The sequence below is a fragment of the Gorilla gorilla genome, chromosome 9 (assembly GCF_029281585.2).
Source record: "Gorilla gorilla gorilla isolate KB3781 chromosome 9, NHGRI_mGorGor1-v2.1_pri, whole genome shotgun sequence".
Classification (NCBI taxonomy): Eukaryota; Metazoa; Chordata; class Mammalia; order Primates; family Hominidae; genus Gorilla; species Gorilla gorilla.
In genome coordinates this window covers 9346796-9372333 of record NC_073233.2, presented here as the reverse complement: position 1 = coordinate 9372333, position 25538 = coordinate 9346796, and the positions used below count along the sequence as shown (strand labels likewise).

The window sequence follows — 25538 nt, the reverse complement described above, 5'->3', positions numbered from 1 at the left end:
GCTTGCTTCTGGGCCCATTGGGCCTCCTGTCAGAGCCTGGAACTCCCAGCCCCCAGCTCCTGGGGTGCCTTCCTCCAGGTGTGTCCCTGGCTTGGGCTGGGGGGACACAGCCCCGCTCCTGGGACGTGCAGGTTTTAAAAGCTATTGGGTACCATCTTTGATCGAATTCAGAGTGACAGACTTAGAGCAGGTCACCTCTCAGCTTCTAACGAGGCCAAGACGGAGGAATCCCCACAGCACTGGGTTTGACTCTGTAATTAAGCTGGTAAAGTGGAAAAATAAAAGTAGGAAACCTAAGTGGAAACCAAACCAGAAAGCCAGGCAGCCCGGGAGTTCTGAGCCCTCCTTCCTTCCAGCTGTGCAGCCTCAGCGGCTGACGCGGTCTCTGCTGCTCTTCTATAACACAGGATGATGGCAGCTACACCCTCTGAGGGGTGTCACCAAGGCCAATGAGTCCTGATGGTTGGAGTGTGGGTATCCGGGGGCCACTAGGTCACTACCCACTCTAGCCCTTTGCTCCTAGTCTCTGGGGAGGTGGCAGCATAGGGGCATGGAGCAGACTAGACTTTGCCTCTTTCTGCCCCCAGGCCAGTTGATATGAGCCCTGCTTGAGGGGTTCGCAGGGCCTGGGGAGCCTTCTTCAGCTTCTCTTTGTTTTCCTAAGATGAAAATTGTGACATCTGTGCTTGTTGCGGGAAATTTGTAAATTGTGCACAGAGAAGAATATGAAATTGCACATAAATCGTGGCTTTTGGTTCCGCCATCAAGAGCCAAGAATGGCCCTGGCCCCTCTCCTGGGTTAACGCCCTGTCCCATCCAGTTCACCCCCCTCACTCAGATCTCGCTTCCCTGAGACCCAGAGACCCGCCCTGCTCCCCCAGCTGCAGCTGCACACTGCCACAGCATTCCATGGGGGTGGGGGTGTCTTGGGACTCAGAGGCAGGCTGGTTGGGGTTCAGGGGACCTCACCTTCCCTCCCTCCCAGATGTCTCTCTGCTGGCTCACAGGCTCACCTGAGATAGGGGCTTAGATCTCATGGGCTGCTGGACCCTCCAACAGGTGTCTGACAGTCCCCCTCCCGATCTGGGAGGCTCCTGGTTTGAGGAGGGGGCTCCCTGCCTCATGGTAGGTGGGCCAAAAGGGAGGCAGCAGGAAATAATGGTCTCTTTTGGTCTGGCCTGGCTGGGGTGAAGCACCGTGTGTGTGCGTGCGTGTGTGTGTGTGTGTGTGCGTGTGTGTGTGTGTGCGTGCGCGCACGACCAAGGTCTGTACCAGGAAGGGCTGCAGGCGGGGGAGGGGCATGGTCCTTCACAGCCCCTTCCCCTATGACCTCGGGCAGATCTTTCACTTTTACCCAGTACAACAGCTTCCAGTCAGCCTGGACAGGCAGCTCCCGGGGCTGGAGTGGTCTGGCCCAAGGCTGAGAAGGGCTGGGACCCCCGACAGTGACATGATGGGCTCAGCCTCTGTTCCATCTACTGGGCAGGGTGGGCCTCCGCAGATAGCGGCTTCAGACTCCAGCTCCAGGGGGCTGGTGGGAGTCTCTCAAGGTGTCCCACACATGGTCCCTCGGGGAAAGAGTGGAGCTGACCCCTGTCCCCCCTCCCGACTCGAGGGCCTTAGGGCCAGCAGGTGTGTGAGGGCTCCAGGCGCGCGGAGCCCTCGAAGGGACACCAGCCCAGCAGCAGCAGGCCGCGCGGGGGCAGCCGAAGACCCCATCCGGCGCAGGGCAGGGCCGAGCTGGCAGCGGCGGGTCCAAGCCTCGTCAGCTGGCGCAGGAGGCCCACGGGCGAGCGCGGGACGGAGCTGGGCGCCGGGGTCCGGACCGGGCCGGGGTCGAGTTGGGCCTGGCCGGACACCGGACCCGCCAGGAGCCGGCCCCTGCCGCGCTGGGCTGAGGCCCCCGCCTGCAGACAAAGGAGCCGGCGGGGGGCGGGAGCCGGGGGGGTGGGGGAGTGTTGCAGGGGGGATGGGGCGAGGGGGCGGGGCGTCGCGGTGTCACGTTACCGCCCGCAGCGCCCTTTAACTCCCGCCCCCGCCCCGCTCACCGCCCCCTTCCCCTGCTACAGCGCGCTCGCCCCGCGGCCGCCAATCAGCCGCGCGCCCCGGCCGCGCGCCCCGCCCTGCCCCCGGTGGGTGTGCGCGCGGCCAATGGGCGGTGCGCGGGGGCCGGGCCGCGGCGGGGCGGGGCAGCGCGGCGGCCGCCAATCGCCGTGGTGTTGTTGAAACTGAAAATACTACATTATGCTAATCGCGGCCGGGCCCGCGCGCACGGGGGTGGGGCCCGCGCGTATAAAGGGGGCGCAGGCGGGCTGGGCGTTCCACAGGCCAAGTGCGCTGTGCTCGAGGGGTGCCGGCCAGGCCTGAGCGAGCGAGCTAGCCAGCAGGCATCGAGGGGGCGCGGCTGCCGTCCAGACGAGACAGGCGAACCCGACGCAGAAGAGTCCACCACCGGACAGCCAGGTAGCCGCCGCGTCCCTCGCACACGCAGAGTCGGGCGGCGCGGGGTCTCCCTTGCGCCCGGCCTCCGCCCTCTCCTCCTCTCCTTTCCCCTTCTTCTCGCTGTCCTCTCCTCTCTCGCTGCCCGCGTTTGCGCAGCCCCGGGCCATGTCCGACGCGTCCCTCCGCAGCACATCCACGATGGAGCGTCTTGTCGCCCGTGGGACCTTCCCAGTACTTGTGCGCACCAGCGCCTGCCGCAGCCTCTTCGGGCCGGTGGACCACGAGGAGCTGAGCCGCGAGCTGCAGGCCCGCCTGGCCGAGCTGAATGCCGAGGACCAGAACCGCTGGGATTACGACTTCCAGCAGGACATGCCGCTGCGGGGCCCTGGACGCCTGCAGTGGACCGAAGTGGACAGCGACTCGGTGCCCGCGTTCTACCGCGAGACGGTGCAGGTGGGGCGCTGCCGCCTGCTGCTGGCGCCGCGGCCCGTCGCGGTCGCGGTGGCTGTCAGCCCGCCCCTCGAGCCGGCCGCTGAGTCCCTCGACGGCCTCGAGGAGGCGCCGGAGCAGCTGCCTAGTGTCCCGGTCCCGGCCCCGGCGTCCACCCCGCCCCCAGCCCCGGTCCTGGCTCCAGCCCCGGCCCCGGCTCCGGCTCCGGTCGCGGCTCCGGTCGCGGTCGCGGTCCTGGCCCCGGCCCCGGCCCCGGCTCCGGCTCCGGCCCCGGCTCCAGTCGCGGCCCCGGCCCCAGCCCCGGCCCCGGCCCCGGCCCCGGCCCCCGCCCCGGCCCCGGCCCCGGACGCGGCGCCTCAAGAGAGCGCCGAGCAGGGCGCGAACCAGGGGCAGCGCGGCCAGGAGCCTCTCGCTGACCAGCTGCACTCGGGGATTTCGGGACGTCCCGCGGCCGGCACCGCGGCCGCCAGCGCCAACGGCGCGGCGATCAAGAAGCTGTCCGGGCCTCTGATCTCCGGTGAGCCCCGCACGGCCCCGCCCCGGCCCGGCCCGGCCCCGCTTTGTCCGGCCGGCCGGTCCCCCCAGCCCTCGGGGGCCTCGCTGGGTTCCCGCCTCCTCCCGTGGCATTAAAGGGCCCGCAGCGCTCAGGGCGCGGCTGCGCCCTTACCCCCCTCCCCGCCCCGTTGTTGTGCCCTCCAGCGGCTTTGCGCGGGCGGGGTGGGAGGCTGAATCCCGGCCGCGACCCCCCGGGAGCGCAGTCTTCGCCCCCGGCCGCGGGAGCCCCTCCCCGGGCGCGGCCGGGCGCCGTGAGCACGGCGTGGAGGGGGTTAAGCGTGGCGGCGGCCCCGGGGGGCTTGGCCGCGGGACAAGGGGAAATGCTTACACAGCACATTGCGCGGCGACGTAAACAAAGCTGACCCGCCGCGGACCTCGGCGCGGGCGGGGACGGCGCCCCCACTCCGGCCGGCCCGCGCCCCGCGCCCTCTCCCGGCCCCCTCTCGGGTCTCCGGGCCGGCCCCGCCCTGACCGGCCGCGCGCGCTGTCGCCCGCAGATTTCTTCGCCAAGCGCAAGAGATCAGCGCCTGAGAAGTCGTCGGGCGATGTCCCCGCGCCGTGTCCCTCTCCAAGCGCCGCCCCTGGCGTGGGCTCGGTGGAGCAGACCCCGCGCAAGAGGCTGCGGTGAGCCAAGTGAGTACAGCGCACCTGGGGGGCGCGGAGGGCCGACCCGCGGGGTCCTCGCCGGCTTTGCTGACCGCTCCTCTCCTCGCAGTTTAGAGCCCAAAGAGCCCCGAGGGAACCTGCCGGGGCAGCGGACGTTGGAAGGGCGCTGGGCCTCGGCTGGGACCGTTCATGTAGCAGCAACCGGCGGCGGCTGCCGCAGAGCAGCGTTCGGTTTTGTTTTTAAATTTTGAAAACTGTGCAATGTATTAATAACGTCTTTTTATATCTAAATGTATTCTGCACGAGAAGGTACACTGGTCCCAAGGTGTAAAGCTTTAAGAGTCATTTATATAAAATGTTTAATCTCTGCTGAAACTCAGTGCAAAAAAAAGAAAAAAGAAAAAAAAAAGGAAAAAATAAAAAAACCATGTATATTTGTACAAAAAGTTTTTAAAGTTATACTAACTTATATTTTCTATTTATGTCCAGGCGTGGACCGCTCTGCCACGCACTAGCTCGGTTATTGGTTATGCCAAAGGCACTATCCATCTCCCACATCTGGTTATTGACAAGTGTAACTTTATTTTCATCGCGGACTCTGGGGAAGGGGGTCACTCACAAGCTGTAGCTGCCATACATGCCCATCTAGCTTGCAGTCTCTTCGCGCTTTCGCTGTCTCTCTTATTATGACTGTGTTTATCTTAAACTTGAAGACAAGTCTGTTAAAATGGTTCCTGAGCCGTCTGTACCACTGCCCCGGCCCCTCGTCCGCCGGGTTCTAAATAAAGAGGCCGAAAAATGCTGCAACTCCAGTCTGTTTGTGCTTGTGCCTGCCTCCAGCTCCCTTCTCCTGCACCCCCAAAAGCTGGAGAGCTGGAACGCAGGAGAGAGCAGCCCAAAGTGGGCATCCCCAGTCCATCCAAAAGGGGAAGCCTCTCTCCTGGCTGGGCCTGGCCCACACCCACCTGCTCCAGTCCCCTTATCTCAGGAGGGGCGGCCGGCCTGCACTGCACCCTGCATTTATCACCTCTCACCTGCGGGGCTGCAGAAAGACAAGCCTGGACTTCATGTAGCCCCAGGAGGCAGGGAGCACAGCCCCTGACTTGCTGGCCAGACCCAGGCTTGTTTCAAGGAAACCACCCGCAACCCCTCTGCTGATGGGCTCAAGCCCCTGCTAGTTTGAGGATGCTCTGGGGTGGAGGGTGGGGAGCAGGGCTCCACCAAGACACATCCAGTCCTCCAGACTTCTTCAGGCCTTGCACCAGGGTCTCCTGTTTTTGTGGGCCAGGGTCTCCCTAGGTCTTGCCACAAGACACTCGAAGTGTTCAAGGTCTAGTCACACCTGCAGTGGAGGAGGGGCAGCCTCGAAGCCTCTGAGGAGAGGCAGAAATGGGAGCACAAGGGGGAGGTGCCCTGGAATCAGGAGGACATGGGGAGGAGTGGCTTCTGATAACCAGGCTTTGGTGGAAGAAGTCGAGGCTGAGTGCACCCCTGTGCGCCCCCACTGTCCGCCCTACCAGCCCCGAGTTTCAAAGCGCTCCCTCTTAGTAAAAGAGATGTTTATTATTTTTTTAATAGCTGACCTATAAACCTCTGAAAATTATGGCTTACAATGGAAAGGGTGATGTAAAATAGCAAAAACAGGACGACTAGCAGTATTTTTGCTGGTGCCTTGGGCTGGGAGAAGAAAAGAACTGGTGGACCCTTACGGGGCCCTACGTGACAGTTGCTGACTTCCTCCTCCCACCTCCATCGGGGTCAGGGACAAAGGGGGGCTCAACTTGAGATGGTCGAGATGTATTTAGACATATAATTAACTGAGCTCCCCCCAGCTGCCTGGAAGGGCTGGGCGAGGAGAGTGATGGGCCTGGCCTCGAGGCCCAGCTGGGGCCAGACTCTGGGAAATGCCCCCCGGGACCTGAGAGTGGCAGGTCCTGCTGCTTCGGCTCAGCAACAGGGACCCTCAGCTGATGGTAATGAGGGACCTGGCTTCGGCCTTCAAACCCCTCCCACAGGGGAGAAACCTCCACATTCACCTGTGTGAGCAGGACAAAGCCTTTTCCCTTCTGAGATAAAGGAGGGTGGCAGTGCCTTCTGCCTTGGGCTGGGAGGAGGCTGGACCGGGTACCTGGCAGGCAGTTAGTGGGTGCACAGCGTAACCTGAGTTAACTGTTTGCGGTGACCGATCTGCTGGGTTGGGGCCTCATCATCCACAGCTTCATCTGCTGCCAGGCCTGCTGCAGCTGGGGCCGGCGGGGCTCCTACCTTGCTTAGCTTCTTGCAGTCCTGGCCCTTGGGCACAGGACATGTGGTTGCCCAGCACCCTCTTGTCACTCAAGGGTAGCTTTCTCAAAAGCAGTGTGAGGCCTTGGTGGGGACGTGAAGGTGAGGCCCAGTGCCATTTCTCAGGAGGAGTTTCTCCCCAGGGCAGGAGCTGGCTGCAGGGACGCACAGGCCACCAGCCTCCATGGGCTGCTAGTCACACACGGGACTCTGGGCACATGTGACCCAGGCAAGCTGGCCTTTCCTTCTAGGGGGGCCTCGGTTTCCCCATCTGGGCTGAGAAACATCCAGGGTTTTTTCCAGCGCTGTGTTCTGTGATTCTCATGTGGGGACAGCCATGGAAATAATACCTGATGGCACTGTTTGCAAAGTTCTCTTCTCACCCGTGCTGTTGGGAAAGAGCAGATATGAGCGTGCGTCCTGGCCCCCAGGCCTCATCCAAGCTGAAAACACAGGCACCGGCTGGCAGCCAGTGCACTCATGGGTCTGCCGTGTGGGAGTCACGCTCCAGCTCCACTGGGGATCCACAGCCATCATATGAGCGATGACACCAGGACCGCCAGGCACACAGCAATGGCTTTTCTCTGTGCCAGGCATATGCTAAGCAGGGTCAGCGTCAACCAGGTCCCACTGTTTTCCTTGTTTGAAGAGGAAACTGAGGCATGGAGTAATCCACCTGAGGTCACACTCCTGACCTTGGCAGGGCAGAGGGATGTTGGGCTGGGGTGCTCTGGGGCCAGGCCTGGAAACCATTGCACTATCCTGTCCCCTGGACTGGGCTGGGAAGACAGGCAGTTGCTCCGTTAACCTACAGACAGTCCAGATGAAAGTGATGAGGGAGAAGGGTGAATGTGTTGGCGCCAGAGGATCAGGGTGAGGCAGGAGAGATAAGGCAGGGGAGGCTGCTGGTGCCAGGGGGCCTTGGTGGGCCTGGCCTGCTGGTGTGTGTGAGGCCGGCACACGGGCATGCATGTGGTTCAGTGTAAGGGTGTCTTTTGGGTGTGCCTGCTGGGCCTCCCCCTTCCCTGCCCTGTCCTACTGGTCTCCTGTACCTCCCCAGGCCTGATGGACTGGTGCCAAAGGTTGGATTTTGTCAGCCAGCAGTGGGGAGCCCTGGAGGGACTGAAGCAGGGAGTGGTAGAAGCATCTCAGCTGCTGGGTGAGGAAGGAGGAGCGCCAGCAAGAGGGAAGGGGGTGAGGGGACAAGAAGGACACTGTGGCCATCCAGGCAGAGGGCAGAGGCACTGGGTTGGGTGGACACTCCAAGAGGCTCCAGCATGCCAGCCCCTGTTCCAGGCACCAGAGACTTAGCAATGAATAGAGAGACAGCAGTCCCTGCTGCAGGCGCTTTCTCCACCGGGGGAGGTGACATCAGAAAACCCCTCCAGTGGGCTGTGGTGCATACAAAGGTGGTTAGTGTTGGGGGGTGGGACAGAGCTGAGCCGAGCACCAGCCTAGCCTTTAAAACAGGAGGGGCTAGGAAGCCCCTCCTCCAGCTCCCAGCGGGTGACATAGCAGGTAATGGTGTCTGAAGAGCACTGTTTTGTTGTTAGTTATTTTTTGGTTCAATATTATTAACTGAAGTCCATAGGTTACAGCAGGGTCCGTTCTCAGTGCCGTACATTCTATGGGTTTGGACAAATGCTTACTGTCCTGTATCCACCATTACAGTATCATACAAGGTAGTTTCACTGCCCTAAAAATCCTCTGTGCCCCACCTATTCATCCCTCCCTCCTCCCTAACTCCTGCAACCACTGATCCTTTTACTGTCTTTGTAGTTTTGCCTTTTCTATAATGTCATAGATTTGAACTCATACAGCATCAGCCTTTTCAGATCGGCTTCTCTGACTTAATAATACTTAAGGTTCTTCCGTGTCTTTCCATGACTTGAGCTCATTTCTTTTTAGCACTGAATAATATTCCGCTGACCGGATGCACCACAGTTTGTTTACCCACTCACCTCCTGAAGGCTTCCAGGTTTGGGCAATTATGAATAAAGCCGCTATCAACATCCACGTGCAAGTTTTTGTGTGGATGCAAGTTTTCGACTCATCTGGGCAAATACCAAGGGGCACAATTGCTGGATGGTGTGTGGCGGATCATATGTGAAGGATACATTTAGTTTTGATTTAGTTTTGTAAGGAGCCACCAAACCATCTTCCAAAGTGGCTGCACCATTTGTGTTCCCACCGCAGCTCCTGTTAAAGCGCAGCGTGGAGAGTTCCTGTTTCTCATCTGTGTACCACACCCACCACCAATTTCAGATGAATTAAAAAACAGAAACCCTACTACAATGTGGACACAACAAGGACAAGGCATAATTCCAAACGAACACTGATGACCGTGGCTTGATCTCAGGGCCCCGGCTGGTTCGGCCTGGCTCGGGATGAAGAGCCTGGGCCCTTGGCCGTTCTTCCTCCAGCTGGCCCTGTAATGAATTGCATGTTTTCCAAATATCTGCCTCCCCAAATGCAGGAAGATTCTGCATTTCCCGCATGTCAATATCAGACGTGGCCATGTAACTTGCTCTGGGCAGTGAAACGTGACCCACTTGGCATGTACCATTGCCGAATGGAGCCTGTCAAAGCCAGCGTCCTGCCGTTTCATCCCTCTGCTGTGAGACAAATGAGACCTCAGACAGGGGCTGCCCTTTCCAAAAGAGAAAACGCAGTACAACCCCAGCCCTCCAGCGAAGGGACTGTCATGGTGAGTGAGAGATCCTCCATGCTTGATGGACGCTGCCAAGAGCTTTGGGCCTGTTTGTTACGCAGCATAAGGTAAGCTGACAGAGACAGGTTCTTTGAAGACCCAACTCACTGTTAAGAGGTTTATGGGAATGACAGCAAGGGCCTGGTGGCATTTCGAGTTGTTCTGGTTACTTGGACACATGTCCAGAAATGACGCAGAGACTCATCCCTGCAAGCTGTGTTCAGTGTCCTGCTGGTGTTGGTCTAGCTTGTCACATTTGCAGGCTGGAGGTCAGGTGTTTCCAGCTGGTAGTGATGGGTCCTGAGTTCCCTCTTGGTTACCATCTATGCTGCTACAGTGTAGTTTTATGTGTGTGCCTTAACAAGTGTCTAGTAAGTCATCTTTTTTTCTTTGATGAAGGAATAAAATGATTGTGATTTGGGGAAGGGTCAAAGTCTCAGAGATGGAGCTGGCTGCCCACACTCTAGCATCCTTAAGAAATCCTGGCTGGGTGCGGACGCTCATGCCTGTAATCAAAGCACTTTGGGAGGCTGAGGTGGGAGGATCACTTGAGCCCAGGAGTTTGAGACCAGCTTGGGGCAATATAGCGAGACTCCATCTGTACAAAAATTTTAAAAATTAGCCAGGTTTGGTGGTGTGTGTGCACCTGTGGTCCCAGCTACTTGGGGGGCTGAGATGGGAGGATCACTTGAGCTTGGGAAGAGGAGATTGCAGTGAGCCATGATCAATTGTGCCACTGTACTCCAGCCTGGGTGACAGTGTGAGCGAGACCCTGTCTCAAAAAAAAAAAAAAAAAAAAAAAAAAAAAGGTGGCTGGGCGAGGTGGCTCATTCCTGTACTCCCAGCACTTTGGGAGGCTGAGGCAGTCAGATCACGAGGTCAGGAGATCAAGACCATCCTGGCTAACACGGTGAAACCCCGTCTCTACTAAAAATACAAAAAATTAGCCAGACATGGTGGTACGTGCCTGTAATCCCAGCTACTTGGGAGGCTAAGGCAGGAGAATCTCTTGAACCCGGGAGGCAGAGGTTGCAGTGAGCAAGATGGCACCACTGCACTCCAGCCTGAGAGACAGAGCAAGACTCCGTCTCAAAAAAAAAAAAAAAAAAATCCCAATTGCTTATTCTGAAAATTAAAAATTGTGTTATTTAAGCCTTGAAGTGGTTGTTTCAGGGGCAGCTGAGATATTGATTATATCACCAAGCTCTGCTCCATGGGCAAGCCCCTTGGGATAAAAAATGAAAATGGCCTCTGATGACCTAGTGGCGCCAGGAAGAAAACGCTCTGATCTTAGCTGTTACTTGAAAGCCCTCAGGGGCAGGACTTTCTTGGCAGGGCTTGCCTGCTCCAGTGTCAGACAGCTGTGTGTACTCACCATTCCCTTCTGCCCCAAATCACAGCTACTACTCTGCTGTTCAACACTGAGGCATAAAGTCGGGTGTGGACAGGCAGCCGGTACCTCCTCTTCTGTTAGCATGATTACACCTGTTCTCATGATCTCCTGCCAAGTAAACAACTATCCCAACACTTTGTGGTTTAAAACAGTGGTTTTAGCTGGGTGCGGTGGCTCACGCCTGTAATCCTAGCACTTTGGGAGGCCGAGGCGGGAGGATTACAAAGTCAGGAAATTGAAACCATCCTGACTAACGTGGTGAAACCCCGTCTCTACCAAAAAAATACAAAAAATCAGCCGGGCGTGGTGGTGGGCGCCTGTAGTCCCAGCTACTCGGGAGGCTGAGGCTGAGAATGGCCTGAACCCAGGAGGCCGGAGCTTGCAGTGAGCTGAGATTGCACCACTGCACTCCAGCCTGGGTGACAGAGCAAGACTCCACCTCAAAAAAACAAAAAAACAAACAAACAAACCCAGTGGTTTTATTTATACCTATGATTCTATCAGAAATTTGGGAACAGTTGGCAGAATAGCTTGGCTCTGTGTTATGGGGTGTCAGCTAGAGTAGTTTGATTGGGGTTGAGGAATCAACTTCCAAGATGGCTCACTCCCATGCCTGGCAAAGCCCTGGGAGCTGCTGCCTGTGGCTCCCTTCGCAGGCCTGCTTGGGCTTCCTCATGGCATGGCAGCTGGGTTTCAAGAGCAGGTGTTCCAGGAGGCCTAGGAGCGGCTCTAGAGACCTGGCCTCGAAAGCTATGCAGCATCATGTCTGCCTCATTTGATTGATCCAGCAAGCTACTGAGACCATCCCAGATTCACAGCAGGGGGATCCATTCTGCTTGAGTGGCAAAGGGCTTGCAGCCATCTTTGCCCCAACACCCTTCCTTACAGAACCCAACCCTGGTGATTGATTGATAGCCAGCATGGTTTGGGGGGTTTACTTCAGGACCCACAAGCAATTGTTACCTGAATTCAAAACAGCCTATAATCCCAGCACTTTGGGAGGCCAAGGTGTGAGGATCACTTGAGCTCAGAAGTTTGAGACCAGCCTAGGCAATATAGTGAGACCCTGTCACTACAAAAAATATAAAAATTATCTGGGCGTGGTGGCGTGTACCTGTGGTCCCAGCTACTTGGGGGCTGAGATGGGAGGATTGCTTGAGCCTGGGAAGTCAAGTCTGCAGTGAGTCATGATCACACCACTGCATTCCAGCCTGGGCAGCAGAGCAAGACTCTGTCTCAATAAATAAGTAAATTCAAAACAAAAACAATTTTTTTCCTCTAGCATGGATTTTCAGTAATTAACAGAATTAAAAAAAAAATCATCAAACACTTCTTGTGTTTGACCTGACCAAGTGCCAGGAGTGGCTTCCTGTCTAGCAAATTAGAAAGATGCAGGCCTAGTTGAGAGGCACACTGCTGTGAGTTCGTGTCAGCAAGGACCCCTGAGTAGGGGCTGCAAGGCCACTGTGATGATGTCACAAAAACTCTTGATCAGGGTATCTGCCCACAGCCTTTCTGCCTTCTTTTATTGTCTGTGCGTGTACATAACATGTACGTGTCTATATGTTATAGAGATACACACTTACACATCATGTGTATGTATACACACAACACATGTATGTATGTGTGCATATATTGTCTATATGTACATAATTTATCTCTTTTTGTTAACTTTGTATTTGGTTTTACATTTTCTCAGCAATATGTAACAGTATCACTTCTACTTCCTTACAAAGCATTCTTATGGAAATTTGCAAACATACACAAAAGCAATAGAATAGTACATCACCAGCCAGTTTCAACCATCGTTAACATTTTTCCAATCTTGTCAATCTGTTTCCCACCTCCACTTTTACTTTTTTTTCCTTTCTGCAGTTTCATAAAGCAGATCCCTGGCTGAGCACAGTGGGTGATGCCTGTAATCCCAGCACTTTGGGAGGTTGAGGTAGAAGGACTGCTTGAGCCCAGGAGTTGGAGACCAGCCTGGGCAACATAGCGAAACCCTGTCTCTGCTGAAAAAAACCAACAACAGAAAAAGCAGATCCCAGACACCGCATTCCCCCAAATGCGAATTCTTCCTCCGTGCAACTCACGCAAGTTTCATTCTTACAAATGCAACGTGGACAGGAAGATACAGCGTGGGTTCTTTCCCATCTTCAGTGTGGTGCACATCAGCTTTGCCCTGGAAAGTGTCCCTTTCCACTCATTCTAGAACGACAATGCTAGCTCCCAGGGAAGGCCCTGGGCTTTGCTTGAAAATGACACAAAACCACTGCTGGCCTCATGCCACCATCCGGCCAAGTGTCTTAAGAGACCATGTACCTGGGACAAGTCCAGGACATCCTGCGTCCAGTGTCACACTTGGTGGACGGTCCCTGCATGTAGGGGACATCCCATGTTCACGTTGAAATCCTGACGGGTCAATATTTGCTGCTTTGTGGATCCTCTTGTGAACCACTGATCCATTTTTGGGAGCTGAAATAGTAATCCAAGTGGAAAGGCCACACACGCACACGATAATGCACAGACACTGGGAGCCAGGCCAGCTGGGTCCGCGGTCTTAGCCACGCGGACTTGCATTTGGGAACACTACAATCTTCACTCCTATGGTCTGCGTGAACAAAAACCACTTATCCCCCTTCCCTTTGACACTGTCATCTGCCTGTGGCTACCTTCGGCATGGTCCAATCCTTTGGGGGTGCCCCTGGCCAACCATTGGGTGGTACTGGGGTCTGTGGGCAGGGGTTCAAGTCAGAGGGTGGTTGCCTGGTGGGCCACATGCAGGAAACACACAGGGAGTTTGCACAGGCCCAGCTCATCCTTAGGCGACTGGAGCCCAGCTTGGAGCAGGTGGGGTGTTGGTTTAGGGTCTGCACTGGTGCTGTCTTTCTGATTGTCTCCAATTTGGGACTTCCTCCGTCTTGCTGGGGTCTGACTTCCCCTCACTGGTCCCTCTAAGGAGTGGGGCCTGTCTAGGGTGCAGAAGCCTCTCTGGGCCTCAATTTTCCCTCACTGAAAGGAGAACATAGGATCAGAGTCTCTGAGGGCCCATCTAGCTCGAATGTTCCTTGAGTGCTTGAACGAAGCTTGCCCATGGTTTGAGATTTGTCCCAGAACCCCTTTTGGTTCCTTTAGACCCTTCTGCTCTAGCTGGGTGCTGATTCCATCCCTGTAGCCTGGCCTACATGCAGGCCTGGAGGACCTTAATTGGTCTGTCTGTGTAGGAGGGAGCCCCGGTCCCCACCCCCCAGTGCTCTGGGGGCTATTAATTTTAATGGTCATATAGTCACATGGGTTTTTATCATGCAGCCCCAGCACTTCACTCTCAGTCCTGGGAAAAAGCACGTGGTCTGGACAACAGGGCCTTACACCTGAGGGCTGTGCTGAAGCCGGAATTGCAGAGGGAGAAGTAAGGACACCTGAGACCTGGTGCTGGGTTTGACTATGTCTCCTCCAGAATTCGTGTCTGAAACTTACTGGCCAATGTGATAGTATTAATGTAAGTGGGAAGCTGGGCCCAGTAGCTCAAGCCTGTGATCTCAGCACTTTGGGAGGCTGAGGTGAGTGGATTGCTTGAGCCCAGGATTTTCAGACCAGCCTGGGTAACGTAGGGAGAACTTTTCTCTACAAAAAAAGAAATATTAGCCAGGTGTGGTGGTGCGTGCTAGTCAGGAGGCTGAGATGGGAGGATCACTCAAGCCTGGGAGGTGGAGGTTGCAGTGAGCCATGACCGTGCCACTGTACCACAGCCTGGTTGACAGAGCCAGAGAGCCAGATCCTGTCAAAAAAAAAAAAAAAAGGGCCGGGCACAGTGGCTCATGCCTGTAATCCTAGCACTTTGGGAGGTCGAAGTGGGCAGATCACCTGATGTCCGGAGTTTGAGACCAGCCTGGCCAACATGGTGAAACCCCATCTCTACTAAAAATACAAAAATTAACTGGGCATGGTGGTGGGCACCTGTTATCCTAGGTACTTGGAAGGCTGAGGCACGGAGAACTGCTTGAACCCAGGAGGTGGAGGTTGCAGTGAGCTGAGATGGTACCACTGTATTCCAGCCTGGGCAACAGAGCAAGACTGTGTCTCACAAAAAAAAAAGAAAAAAAAAAAAAGAAAGAAATAGGGCTTTTAGGAGGTAATTAAGCCTGAGGGTTCCTCCCTCTGAGTGAGATTAAGGCTTTTATAAAAGAGGCTTCCCAAAGCATTCGCTTCACTTACAACACAGTGCCATCTTGGAAGTAGAGAGCCCTCACCAGACCCTGATTGCACTGGCGCCTTGATCTTGGACTTCCCAGCCTCCAGAACTGTGAGAAATACATTTCTGTTATTTATAAATCACCCAGTCTCGTGGATCACCTGAGGTCAGGAGTTCAAGACCAGCCTGACCAACATGGAGAAACCCCATCTCTACTAAAACTAGAAAATTAGCTAGGCGCAGTGGCTCACACCTGTAATCCCAGCATTTTGGGAAGCCAAGGTGGGTGGATTACCTGAGGTCAGGAGTTCGAGACCAGCCTGACAAACATGGAGAAACCTCATCTCTACTAAAAATACAAAATTAGCCGGGTGTGGTGGCACATGCCTGTAATCCCAGCTACTCAGGAGGCTGAGGCAGGAGAATTGCTTGAACCTGGGAGGCAGAGGTTGCAGTGAGCCAAGATCGTGCCATCACACTCCAATCTGGGCAGCAAGAGCAAAACCCCATCTCAAAACATAAATAAATAAAAAATAAAAAATAAATCACCCAGTCTCAGGTATTTTGTTACAGTGGCACAAATGGACTGAGATACCTGGCATCCACCCTTGGAGGCTACCAGTAGGCCAAGGTCCAGCCAGGTGCCTCTGTGCAGGAGCCACGCTGCTCCCTGATTCTCTTCCAGAGAGCACTGTATGGGGCTGACCCACCTCTGCAGCCAGGACAGACATGGCCTGGGTCCTGGTCCCTGTGGAGGAGTCTAGCTGTGGTTTTAAGGCAAAACTGGCCATGCGCGGTGGATCGTGCCTGTAATCCCAGTACTTTGGGTGGCTCAGGCGGGCAGATCACCTGAGGTCAGGAGTTCGAGACCAGCCTGGCCAACATGGCGAAGCCCTGTCTCTACTAAAATTACAAAAAAAAAAAAAAATTAGCTGAGTGTGGTGGTGGGCGCCTGTAATCCCAGCTACTCGAGAGGGAGGCTGAGGCAGGAGAATCGCTTGAACCCGGGGGGCAGAGGTTGCAGTGAGCCCAGACCACACCATTGCACGCTAGCCTGGGCAACAAGAGCAAAACTCTGTCTCAAAAAAAAAAAAAAAAAGATAAAACCAAGTTTTGTCTTGTCTGTTTTCTTATGCAAACCTCTCTCACGGCCACTGCCCTCTGTGCATTTCTTGGGTCCTAGCACCCAATTTGAAGACTGCTCTGAGACATGCCCCTTGGTTACTTTAAGCCCAGAGCTGTGTGCCTCAACTAGATGGGGCCACGGTGATGGTGGGGTGAGCAGGAAGGAAGATGGAAAAACAGACAAGTTAAATTATATCAAACAACTCATTTATTTTCTCTTGTTTTGCTTTCTTTCCAGTGGCTCACTTGAGGGGTTTTCTTTTTCAGTTTTCCATCTGCTTCTTTGGGGTCCCATGGAGTCAGGCTTCAGGAGAAGACCCCAGCCCCTGCTGCTCTGTTGGGCTCCTCCTGGCTCCTGTGTGCTCAAGGTGCTGGGGTCTCTCCCCAGCCTCCCGTCACACCTCTGCTGGGTTCACCCTCTCTGAGGTGGCAGAGTGAACAGGGCCGACCACTGAAAGGGGAGTAATCCCAGAAAAATGAAGGGAAGAATGCAAGTCTTTAGGAAACCCCATAGAAGGATGGGCGCCCCCCTCGACCATGAGGAGCCCTCCCTGCCCCATGGAGGGATGCCCCCCCACCCCCCGTGAGGAGCCCTCTCCATGGAAACAGGGTTGAGGGCCTGACCTCCCCCTTGGAGCCCCAGAAAACAAAGTGGGGAGGGTAGGGGGAAACTGAGTTGGCGGTGGCGGCACACGGAGGACCAAATCCTCTCAAGCTGGCGTCTGGGCGGGGCATGAGGAGCAGACCAGCCACGCAGCCACGGCGGCCGGAGTCACTCGAGGTCAGAAATGCCCAAGCAGGAAATGAGATGCAACTTGTAACAGACATCAAAGGAAATGGAAAAACATTCTTCTAATATGTCAGGGAGGCTAGAGGAAGGCGGGGGGCGCTGGCCCTTTATTAGGGGACTGGGGAGGGGGCGATAAGAGATGACACTGGAAGGCTAGAAATAATTAAAATCAAAGCACCAGACACCTGGGGGTGGGAGTGAGTGTCCTCCCTGCAGCCGGGAGACCTAAGGAGCATGCTCAGAGCCCTCCAGGAGTGCCTGGAGCAGCAGTGGCGGGCAAAGGCCTGGCCTCGGGCCCGCCTCTGTCTCAGCCAGCTCCTCCAGGCCCAGGGATGTGGTCCCCACGGGGTGCCTGCTGCAGGCAGCCAGCACAGGGCTGGTGTTGGCAGAGCCCTGGGAACTGAACACAAGCCTTTTCCTGGAAGAGAATCCCAGTGGGATCGGGGTGCCAGCACGTGCTGGTCCCGAGGGCACAGCGTGGCCAAATGGTCTTGGGACTGAGTCCTGCTCCTTCCACACAGAGAGGCAGTGCCTAACCAAAGGTGCAAGGGAAGAGGGCAGCCTCAGGGTCCTTGTCTGTAGCCAGGGGCCATTGCCTCCTTTTCTCTACACAGGTCTGGGCCAGATCTCTGGCACTCACCTGAGGCTGGCTGCTTAAAGTAGGACCTTCTCCTTGCCTTTTGCCTCTTGGGAAGCCTTTGATGGGCTGCACCCTGACGCGACCCCTTTCCAGGAGTCCAGGTGCACCCCTGGTGGTAGCATGGGGAGTTGGTGCTCGGCAGTGGGTCCTGACCACTTCCTGCCCATCTCAGCCACGGCTTCTCCCCTCTGAGGAGGGATTGCTTTCTCAGAAGGGCGAGCTGGTGCTGGGCATGCACGCAAGTGTCCAGAAAGTGGGAATCCAGGGCCCTGAGCCTGTGTCCCTGCCGACTCAGCCCAGGCTCTGAAAGGGAAGCAGATGGGAGTGGAGGGGACCCCGTGCCCGGGGCCTGGGACCAGGCCGGCTGGTTGTGGCTTCACCAGGATGCGCCGGGTTTCAGCCTCTGTTCTGGGGGCTGCATAAGTCAACTCGGGGCGAGTCCCAAACTGTGCTGGGCTTCGGTGTATCACGGTGGGGCTACCAGACACCAGGTTACAGCCCTGGGGTTGGGGGGCGGAGGTGGGTTGATTTTCCCAGGCCCTGGGGGAGCAAGGGAGAGCCTGCTGCTCCCCAACACAGCGATTTTCCAGGATCCGACGCTACAAACAGCAGCAACATCCTTGGTTGAAAAGTTCAAGAACCTGGTCCAAAGGCAACCTGAGTGAGCCAGCCGGGGCCAGAACCAGGAGCCGCCCAGCGGGAGGGTAGGTGCTGGATGCCCTGCAGGAGGGACGGTGGTGCTGGGGCCTTGGCCACCGGCCGGGCAGCAGCCTGGAGCGCCGACTCCAGAGGGGAGGCTGGGCGCAGCTCCCGTCGGGGAGTGCGGGCAGCTGCGCCCAGGCGGGAGGGAGCGCGCGGCGGTGGCCCAGGCGGCCCTGCCCGACTGTCGGACCGAGCCTCCCCCTCCCGGCCGCAGCCGCGCTTCCCGCTAGCGGGTCCGCGGGGAGGGGCGGGAAGGCAGCTGGACGCGGCGGCGATTTATGGGCCTTTCAGGCGAGCAGGTGCCTCCTCGGGCCGCCCATTGTCTCGCCGGCCTCACAATGGGGCTGCTGCAGCCGCAGAGCCGGCCCCGCCGCTGCTCGCGGCCTGCACGGGCACGACGGCCCCGGGACGGCGGGAGAGACTGCGGTCGGCGCATCCGTCCGCGCGTCCGTCGGTGCGTCCGTCGGTGCATCGGTCCTGCTGCCCTCCGCGCGCCTGTCCACGGGAACGGGCCTTGGGCGCCCAGCGTCCATCCCTGCGCGCAGCACGGCTCCGCTGGCCCTCGGGGTCCCCGCGCCCCGACGGTGCGCCCGCGCCCGCTGCGCTCGCTCGTCCTGCGCCGTCGGGCACCCGGCTCCGCCCGGCTGGCACGGCCCGCGCCGCTGCGTCCCGGTCGCACACACAGGGGCCCATTCTTCCTGGCTCCGCGCAACCATATGGCAAATCCGCGTCGACACAGCAGCCCCCGCTCATTCAGGCGCAGAATGTCCCGCAACAGGGAACAATCACGACTCTGTTCGCGTCTATTATGGATGCGAACGGGGCGAGAAAAAAAATCATTTAACTCCAAGAGATAGCCAGCTAATTAGCAACCATATGTGAGCCCGGATTCAAAGCGATGCCGAGGAGTTCATTCTGCGTCGGGCGACTTTATTAGGTATAGAAGACAGATGTCCCGACAGCCCACGCATCACAGAAAATCGTGTCGGGGAGTTCTTGAAATGTCCGGGAGAGCTCTTTAAATATTAAAGACCCAGCCCAGCTGATGGACTGGGCCGGGGTCCTCTGGGATCCCCAGGCTGCAAGAAGAGGACTTAGCAACAGCGACTCTGGCAGACGCTGGCCTGGCTGGCCCAGGGAGGGGGTCCCTCCGCCTCCCTCCAGGGCCCCCTCTGGCTGCCCCTCCGGTCTCAGACTCTTTCACTCAGGTGCTCTGGGGCCCCAAGGAGGAACAAAGGGGGTTCCTGCAGGCACGGTTGGCCCAGTTATGCTTCAGGGTGCCTCGGAGGGTCACGGTGCGGCTCTGTGGGGGCGTCCCAGTCCAGGAGAGGAAGGCTGCCTGGGGAGTGTGTGGCTCCGCCCTGCCCCCAGCCCAGCTGAGCTGGACAGACAGTAGGTCTTCCTTCCGAGTTTGCAGAATGAGTGAGTGAGTGAATGAATGAATGAATGGATGAGCCAGTGTGTCAGCCAACCCAACTATGAAAATCCCTCGGGGGGTGGGCGGGAGTGGGGACAATAGTGGAAGGAAAACACTCCCGATTTCTTTAACCAAGAAAACAGCCTCTGGCCATGAGCCTCCGATTCTTTGAGGAAGGAAAAGGAGAAAGCTTGTTAGAGAGAGAGAAAAAAATCTTTCTCTGTTTTCCATGCAATGCAATTATGTTCCAGCTTTTCCTCCTTGTTATTCTTTTAAGCCAAATGTCTGAATAAAAGGATTATTCCCTGCGCTCCCCCAGGACTGACCGTACCGCTGTCAGCAGGCGGGGCGCTGCTGGCGAGATTAACTGCAGCCCGTGGCTTCCGCATTGCTTCTATGAAAATAAGTGAGGTCAGCTGCCATTCAATTGTCGCAGCATATATATTTGAAAATTTAAATATTTGAATCAAAGGAAAAAGGGAGATTTGCATTTCTGCCCAACGCGAGGAGCGCGTTCCGAATGCCGCACAATGGAAACGTTTCAATTGAAATGAATTGTCTCCTCGCAGGAGGATTCTGTAGAAAGGCAGCCAGTGCTTTCTCTTTTGTTTTCTTTTGCTTTTGTTTTGTGTTGTGTGTTTTTCTTTCCTCTTACCCGCTTCAATCCAGGAGGGTGTTTTCTGAAACTTGGTGACTGACTTTGGTTTCGAGGACATAAAGAAACATGGAAAAACTCCCCAGAAACACTCACATCAGAGGCCCCTCTGGCACAAAAGCAAAATTGAATTGAACATGTGCGGGTGAAAAAATAGATACAGGGGGTGGGGGGACTCCCAATGCCACTTAGAATGGGCTAATCAGCTGACTCCAGCTGGTCTGGATGCGGCTGTTAATGAAGGCCCCGGTGAGTGGGAGGGAGGCCCAGCGCCTCCGGCAGCCCCTGGTTCTTCAGGCAGGCCCTGATTGTCCAGGTCACCAAAGCCCTCAGCCACTCAGAACTAAATGCCACTGTCCCCAATTAGCATTAGGGGTATACAGACGTCAACTCTGCACATGGCTTTTTTTTTGTGTCTGCCTTGGAAAATGGTATTTTGGGGGACTCTCTACTTGCACAATGTGCCCCTAGGTGTTGGGATGATGCATCTGAGGGAAACTAGCCAGGAAGAGCCAGCTTCATGCGCTCAGTCAGAGAAGGTCTCTGGGCCAGAGGTACGTGGGGGTTTCCACTGGTCTGGAGGTCTGGGGTGTGGTCTGTCTGTCTGCCCCGGCTGTGCGGGCCTGGACAGATGTAATCCCTCTGTGGATGCTGGGTGTATTCCTGCCTTGGAGCTGCCATCACAAAGCATCACAGACAGGGCTGCTGGGACAGCAGATGTTTATCATCTACCAGTCCTGGAGGCTGGAGTCCACGATCAAGGAGTCGGCAGGGCTGGTTCCTCCTGAGGCCTCTCTCCTTGGCTTGCAGACGTCACCTTCTCCCTGTGTCCCGGGAGGGTCATGCTTCTGAGTGTGCCTGTGTCCTCCTCTCCTTATAAAGACCCCAGTCCTGTTGGATTAGGCCCACACCAATGGCCTCATTTTAACTGTTTTCTGTAAAAGCCTGTATCCACATACAGTCATGTGCTGAGGTGCTGGGGGTCAGGGCTTCAACACATGACTTTTGGGAGACATGATTCCTCCCATAACACTGGGCTTCCAGATTGGGCGTCCTGCCCTGTGGCCCGGGATGCCTGCTGGTGAGTGGCAATGTCCAGACCTCTGGGGACCTGGTTCAGCATGTGAGCCAGGTTGAGCTGTGGCACCTGCTCCTGAGCTGGGGGTAGGTGTGGTGACTGAGGCTCATGACAAATGCAGGCTCCAGGGCCTCCTGCATTTCAGAGAGATCTCAAGTGGTATTTGGGGACCCTGGTATTCTCCTCAAAGGGTAAGCGTCTAGACACGGATGCTGTCTCACCCCCTCCCGCCCCCTCACTGAGAAACGAGGCTCCTCTGGAAGCCGGCACCATGCCAGGCTGTGGGGAGAAGGCAGGGGCACCTCCAGGGGCTGGTTCCCTGCCAGGGGCTCTCAGTGCGGTGCTGCCAGCCCCACACCCGTGGTGTCTTCTGCTTATTTTGCTCTCTTGCTTCGGCCTTGGGCTTTCCTTGCCTTTTTTTCTCTCTTCTCTCGTTCCTACTTTTTCTTCTCTTTCCCAAATCTGCCCCTGCCCCCGCCCCCCAAGAAATTCCTAAATCTGAATAAAAGCCCAACAGGGCCCAACAGTGAGACCCACCCCCCAGCTCTGCAGGATGACCTGGGCCCAGCCCTGACGTCTGCTCTCGCACCCGCTGCTCTGTTGCTGTGCAACCTAGGCAGGTTGGTTGACCTCTCTGAGCCTTGGCCAGCCTGCCCAGTGGCAGACACAATGCTGAAGTGTCTCTTGGGCAGAGTGAGAAGGAGCTAATGAAAATGGCTGAGAAAACAGTCTAGGCATTTAAAAAATGTCACGTAATTGCAAAATAATAATGATAACAACAATATACTTTGGAATTTTGCTGGAACTGAGAGCAGGCCCGAGTGGAATTTGGCACTGAGTGGGTCTGGCCTGGCTTCCATCCAAGGGGGTTTAGTTACTGAGGTGCCCCCAGGACTCCATTCTGAGGCAGCCCCTCTCGTAAGATGGTCCTGACAGTGGACTCTGGCATGGGCTGTGGCTGGGGTCCCTCATCGGCTGGGGCCAGTTCCAGGCATTATTGCTACAGCACCCAGGTCACAGGGCTGGCAAGCCAGTGGGGCTTTTTATTTCTTTTGATTCCCAAATTGAAAATAGCCATATATTTCCCTTGGTTGTAGAAATAGCAGCATATGCTCATTGTAAAAAAAAAAATGCAAACAATATGGGAATGTATAAAAAAGACAGTAAAAATTCCCCCAGATAGATGCTGCTATCCGGAGATGAGCACAGATGGCACTTTGGGGCTCTATATCATTTTACATCTATGGGACTCACATTTACTTTTGAAGTCCAAAGTACATATTTTATTTTAATTAAAAAATATTTTTTGAGATAGGATCTCATTCTGTCACCCAGGTTGGAGTGCAGTGGCACGATCATGGCTCACTGCAGCTTCCAACGCCTGGGATCAAGCCCTCCACCCACCTCAGCCTCCTGAGTGGCTGAGACCATAGGTGTGTGCCACCATGCCCAGCTAACCTTTAAAATCTTTTTTTCTGTAGAGACAGGGTCTCCCTATGTTGTCCAGGCTGGTCTCCAATTCTTGGGCTCAAGTGATCCTCCTGCCTCGGTCTCTCAAAGTACTGGGATTACAGGCATCCGGCATAAAGATATATTTTTAATAGAGACAGGGTCTTGCTATGTTGTCCAATCTGGACTGGAACTCCTGGGCTCAAGAGATTCTCTCACCTCTGCCTCTGGAGTAGCTGGGACTACAGGTGTGCACCATTGTACCCAGCTCAAAGTACCTATTTTAAAGTGTTAGAATGTCTATCTATCTGTATACACACACACAAACATATACTGTTTTAATTGAAAGTATTTAACCATAACAAACTGTTTAAGAGACCCGTAATCTGAGTGTGATAAACAAAGTAACAGTTTGGCAGAGAGTTGAGTACAAGCAGCTGGTGACAGTGCTAGGGCGGGAGAAGGCGGCTGGCGTCTTCTAAATGTGTTAGGGAAAGGCCCCAGGTTACAGGATTGGGAATGCGCTGTTGTGGAGAAGTGGCCGAGGGAGTACGAGGACAGTTCAGATGCTCTGGGTCTACCCTCGAGTGTGGGGTGAACATGGCGATTGCAGCAGTGGGTCCACACGGCACCTCAGGGCCCAGGGAGGGTTTGGAGGCGGAGGGCAGCTGGGCTGCACTGTCTTCCCCAAAGGAAGATGGAAGCCTCTGGTTAATGAAGCAACCACAAGGGGTTAGGACCAAGAGATGTTTGTCTCAAATGGGTGTAACCATCCCATTTGAACTGTTTCCTGGAAAGAAATGAAAGGGGGATTCTGACGGGGCACCTGTTATTTTATTGATAGGAAATGGTTTCCATCCCGTGACCATGGAAATTTCCACGGTGCGTCCTGGCCGTGCATATTCTATGAGCCAGCTTCCCCCAGCCCACGGCATGTCACTGTGCTGGCACCCATGAGACAGTGCCCTGCAGGATGGGTGACAAGGATGGCTGAGCCCTCCGGCCTCGGCCTCGGTGTCTACTGGAACCCCCATTAGGTCCCCCAGATGGGCCTTGAGTACCAGCAGGGGTGTGGGCCAGGCCCTGAGCTTCACCCTGAGGGGAAGGTGGATGGGACTCCTTTCAAGAGCCAGGTGAGGGAGGTGTGGCACAGGGCAAAGGTTGAGGCTCCTGGGTGTCCAGGGAAGAGCAGCCCCTGAGGGGCCTGAGGACACTCAGAGGAGGAATGGATGGAGGAGAGCTGGCAGCCAGGGTGCCCGCGCAAGGGCGCAGCAGGGCAGGCTCAGTGATGTGGAGCTGGAGGGTGGGCATTGAGGCGGAGGTGGGGGGTGGGGAGTGCGGCTGTGAAGGTCACGCCAGGGCCAGGGTGCCAGAGTCAGACTGGTGGCAGTTGGGCCAGATTCACTCTGTCAGCTGACTTCAGTCCCAGCTGAGCCCAAGGCTGAGGGATCCGCCTGCACTTTCAGTCCTCTGGCTATGCAAATTACGAAGGTATCACAGAATGTTTCAGGAACAGATGATTTTCTTTCTTTCTTTCTTTCTTTCTTTCTTTCTTTCTTTTTCTTTCTTTCTTCTTTATCTCTTCTTTTTCTTTCTCTTCCTTTCTTTTTCTTCCTTTTTCTTCTTTCCTTTCTTCCTCCCTCCTCCCTCCTCCTCCTCCTCCTCCTTCTTCTCTCTTTCTTTCTCTTTCTCTTTTTTTTCTTTCTTTTTTGAGATAGGGTCTTACTCTGTCACCCGGGCTGGAGTACAGTGGCACAGTCATGGCTCTATGTAGCCTCCACCTCCCAGGCTCAAGTGATCCTTCCTGGGACTACAGGCGCGCCGCTACGCCTGGCTAAAAAAATCAGAAGATTTTTTGTAGAGATGCGACCTCGCCAGGTTGTGCAGGCTGGACCGGAACTCCTGCGCTCAAGCAGTCCTCCCGCCTCGGCCTCCCAGAGTGTTGGGATTACGGGCGTGAGCCACCGCGCCCGGCACCCTTTTCTTTTTAAAGGTCTGTGGCTGAGTCTTGTATCGGGAGTATTCTTACTTACCCACAATATGGCTCTGGCTCTGTTTCGTCGCTGGTGGTGGCCAAGTGAATCACCCACCAATGTACAGGTTTTCTAAGTTTGTGGTTGAAATTTTGCTAGTAAAGTGGACACATCACAAAGAAACTCCCTCCCTCCCTCCCTCTGCCCAGCCGGCCCCAGCCCTAGGCTTCCAGGCAGGCCTGGGCTCCCGGAGGATGCTCCCTGGCGCTGTGGGGCCAGAGGCCTGGGCCAGGCTCCTGCTGGGGCTGGAGATGGGCGGGGTGGCGGAGGCCGGCCCTGGCCTGCCTCATTTCTGCGCTCCGACCAGCCTGGGAATCTGTTTCTGTCATGAAAGGCGAGGGTGACCTGGCGGGCTTCTGCTCCTGGTTGGTCAGAGAGTCCGGGGATCCTTGGCTCTGGTTAAAGGGGCCCCCACGTCTGCCGTCTTGCCCGGCAGCCTCCAAGTGCCGCCGGCCCAGGGCTGAGGAAGGCGGGCCGCGGGGAGAAGGCGCGAGGGCCGGGCCGGGCAGGGGGTCCCGGAGCCAACCCCACCGCCCGGGCCGCCCCGGGCCCGCGCCCGCCGCCCCCACCGCGCCGCGCGTCTGTTTGGAGAAGAAAGCGGGCCAATTTGTTTTCATTCAGAATCACTTAAGATCCCATTTTGGAGAAATGAAAAGAGAGAAGCGCGCTTCCCGGGCCCGGGCCGCTGGGTGCCCGCCCGTGCCCGGCGGCGCGTCTAGTGGAGGGACAGCGGCCCCCTCCCTGCCCACGGCCCCAGCGCGCCCGGCCGCGGCTCCCGGAGGTCCGAGGCGGCCGGCCCGGCGGGCCCGAAGGCGGCGAGGCCGCGCTCATCTGCATGAAGCGCACACTCGCGGCCCATCTGCAAGGGCGCAATTAAACGCGGGGGTGGGGGGGCAGGGGCGCCCGAAATTAGCATTTCCGCGGCCATCTGGCGCGAGGAGCGGGCGCGGCCGGACAAAGGGCGCCGGGCGAGGGGAGAGGCGAGTGTGCCGCGGCATTGACCTGCAAATGAGGCTTT

The 25538-nt window shown here is 56.4% G+C and overlaps 1 protein-coding gene across 4 annotated transcripts; it reads left to right on the top strand.

Annotated features, from left to right (window-relative positions):
- The first annotated feature begins 2180 nt into the window (after nt 1-2180).
- Nucleotides 2181-15163, top strand: CDKN1C (cyclin dependent kinase inhibitor 1C). 4 transcript variants are annotated; one of them, XM_063710886.1, is made up of 5 exons: nt 2208-2463; nt 2631-3409; nt 3945-4080; nt 8245-9114; nt 12315-15161. In XM_063710886.1, the coding sequence occupies exons 2-3, from the start codon at nt 2641-2643 to the stop codon at nt 4073-4075; spliced, it is 900 nt and encodes a 299-aa protein (XP_063566956.1). In that variant the 5' UTR covers nt 2208-2463; nt 2631-2640; the 3' UTR covers nt 4076-4080; nt 8245-9114; nt 12315-15161. The 4 variants fall into 4 exon arrangements, with proteins under 4 accessions (XP_063566955.1, XP_030871912.1, XP_063566956.1 ...); XM_063710885.1 differs by having other exon boundaries at nt 2181-3409; nt 12315-15163; XM_031016053.3 differs by lacking the exons at nt 8245-9114; nt 12315-15161 and adding an exon at nt 4168-4860 and having other exon boundaries at nt 2242-2463; nt 2631-2895.
- The last annotated feature ends 10375 nt before the right edge of the window (nt 15164-25538 follow it).

Excerpts from the sequence above, each read along its gene's own strand:
- CDKN1C (XM_063710885.1), top strand. The coding sequence starts at position 2,608 with ATGTCCGACGCGTCCCTCCGCAGCACATCCACGATGGAGCGTCTTGTC. Across the intron at positions 3,410-3,944 it reads GTCCGGGCCTCTGATCTCCG|ATTTCTTCGCCAAGCGCAAG; the intron begins GTGAGCCCCGCA and ends TGTCGCCCGCAG.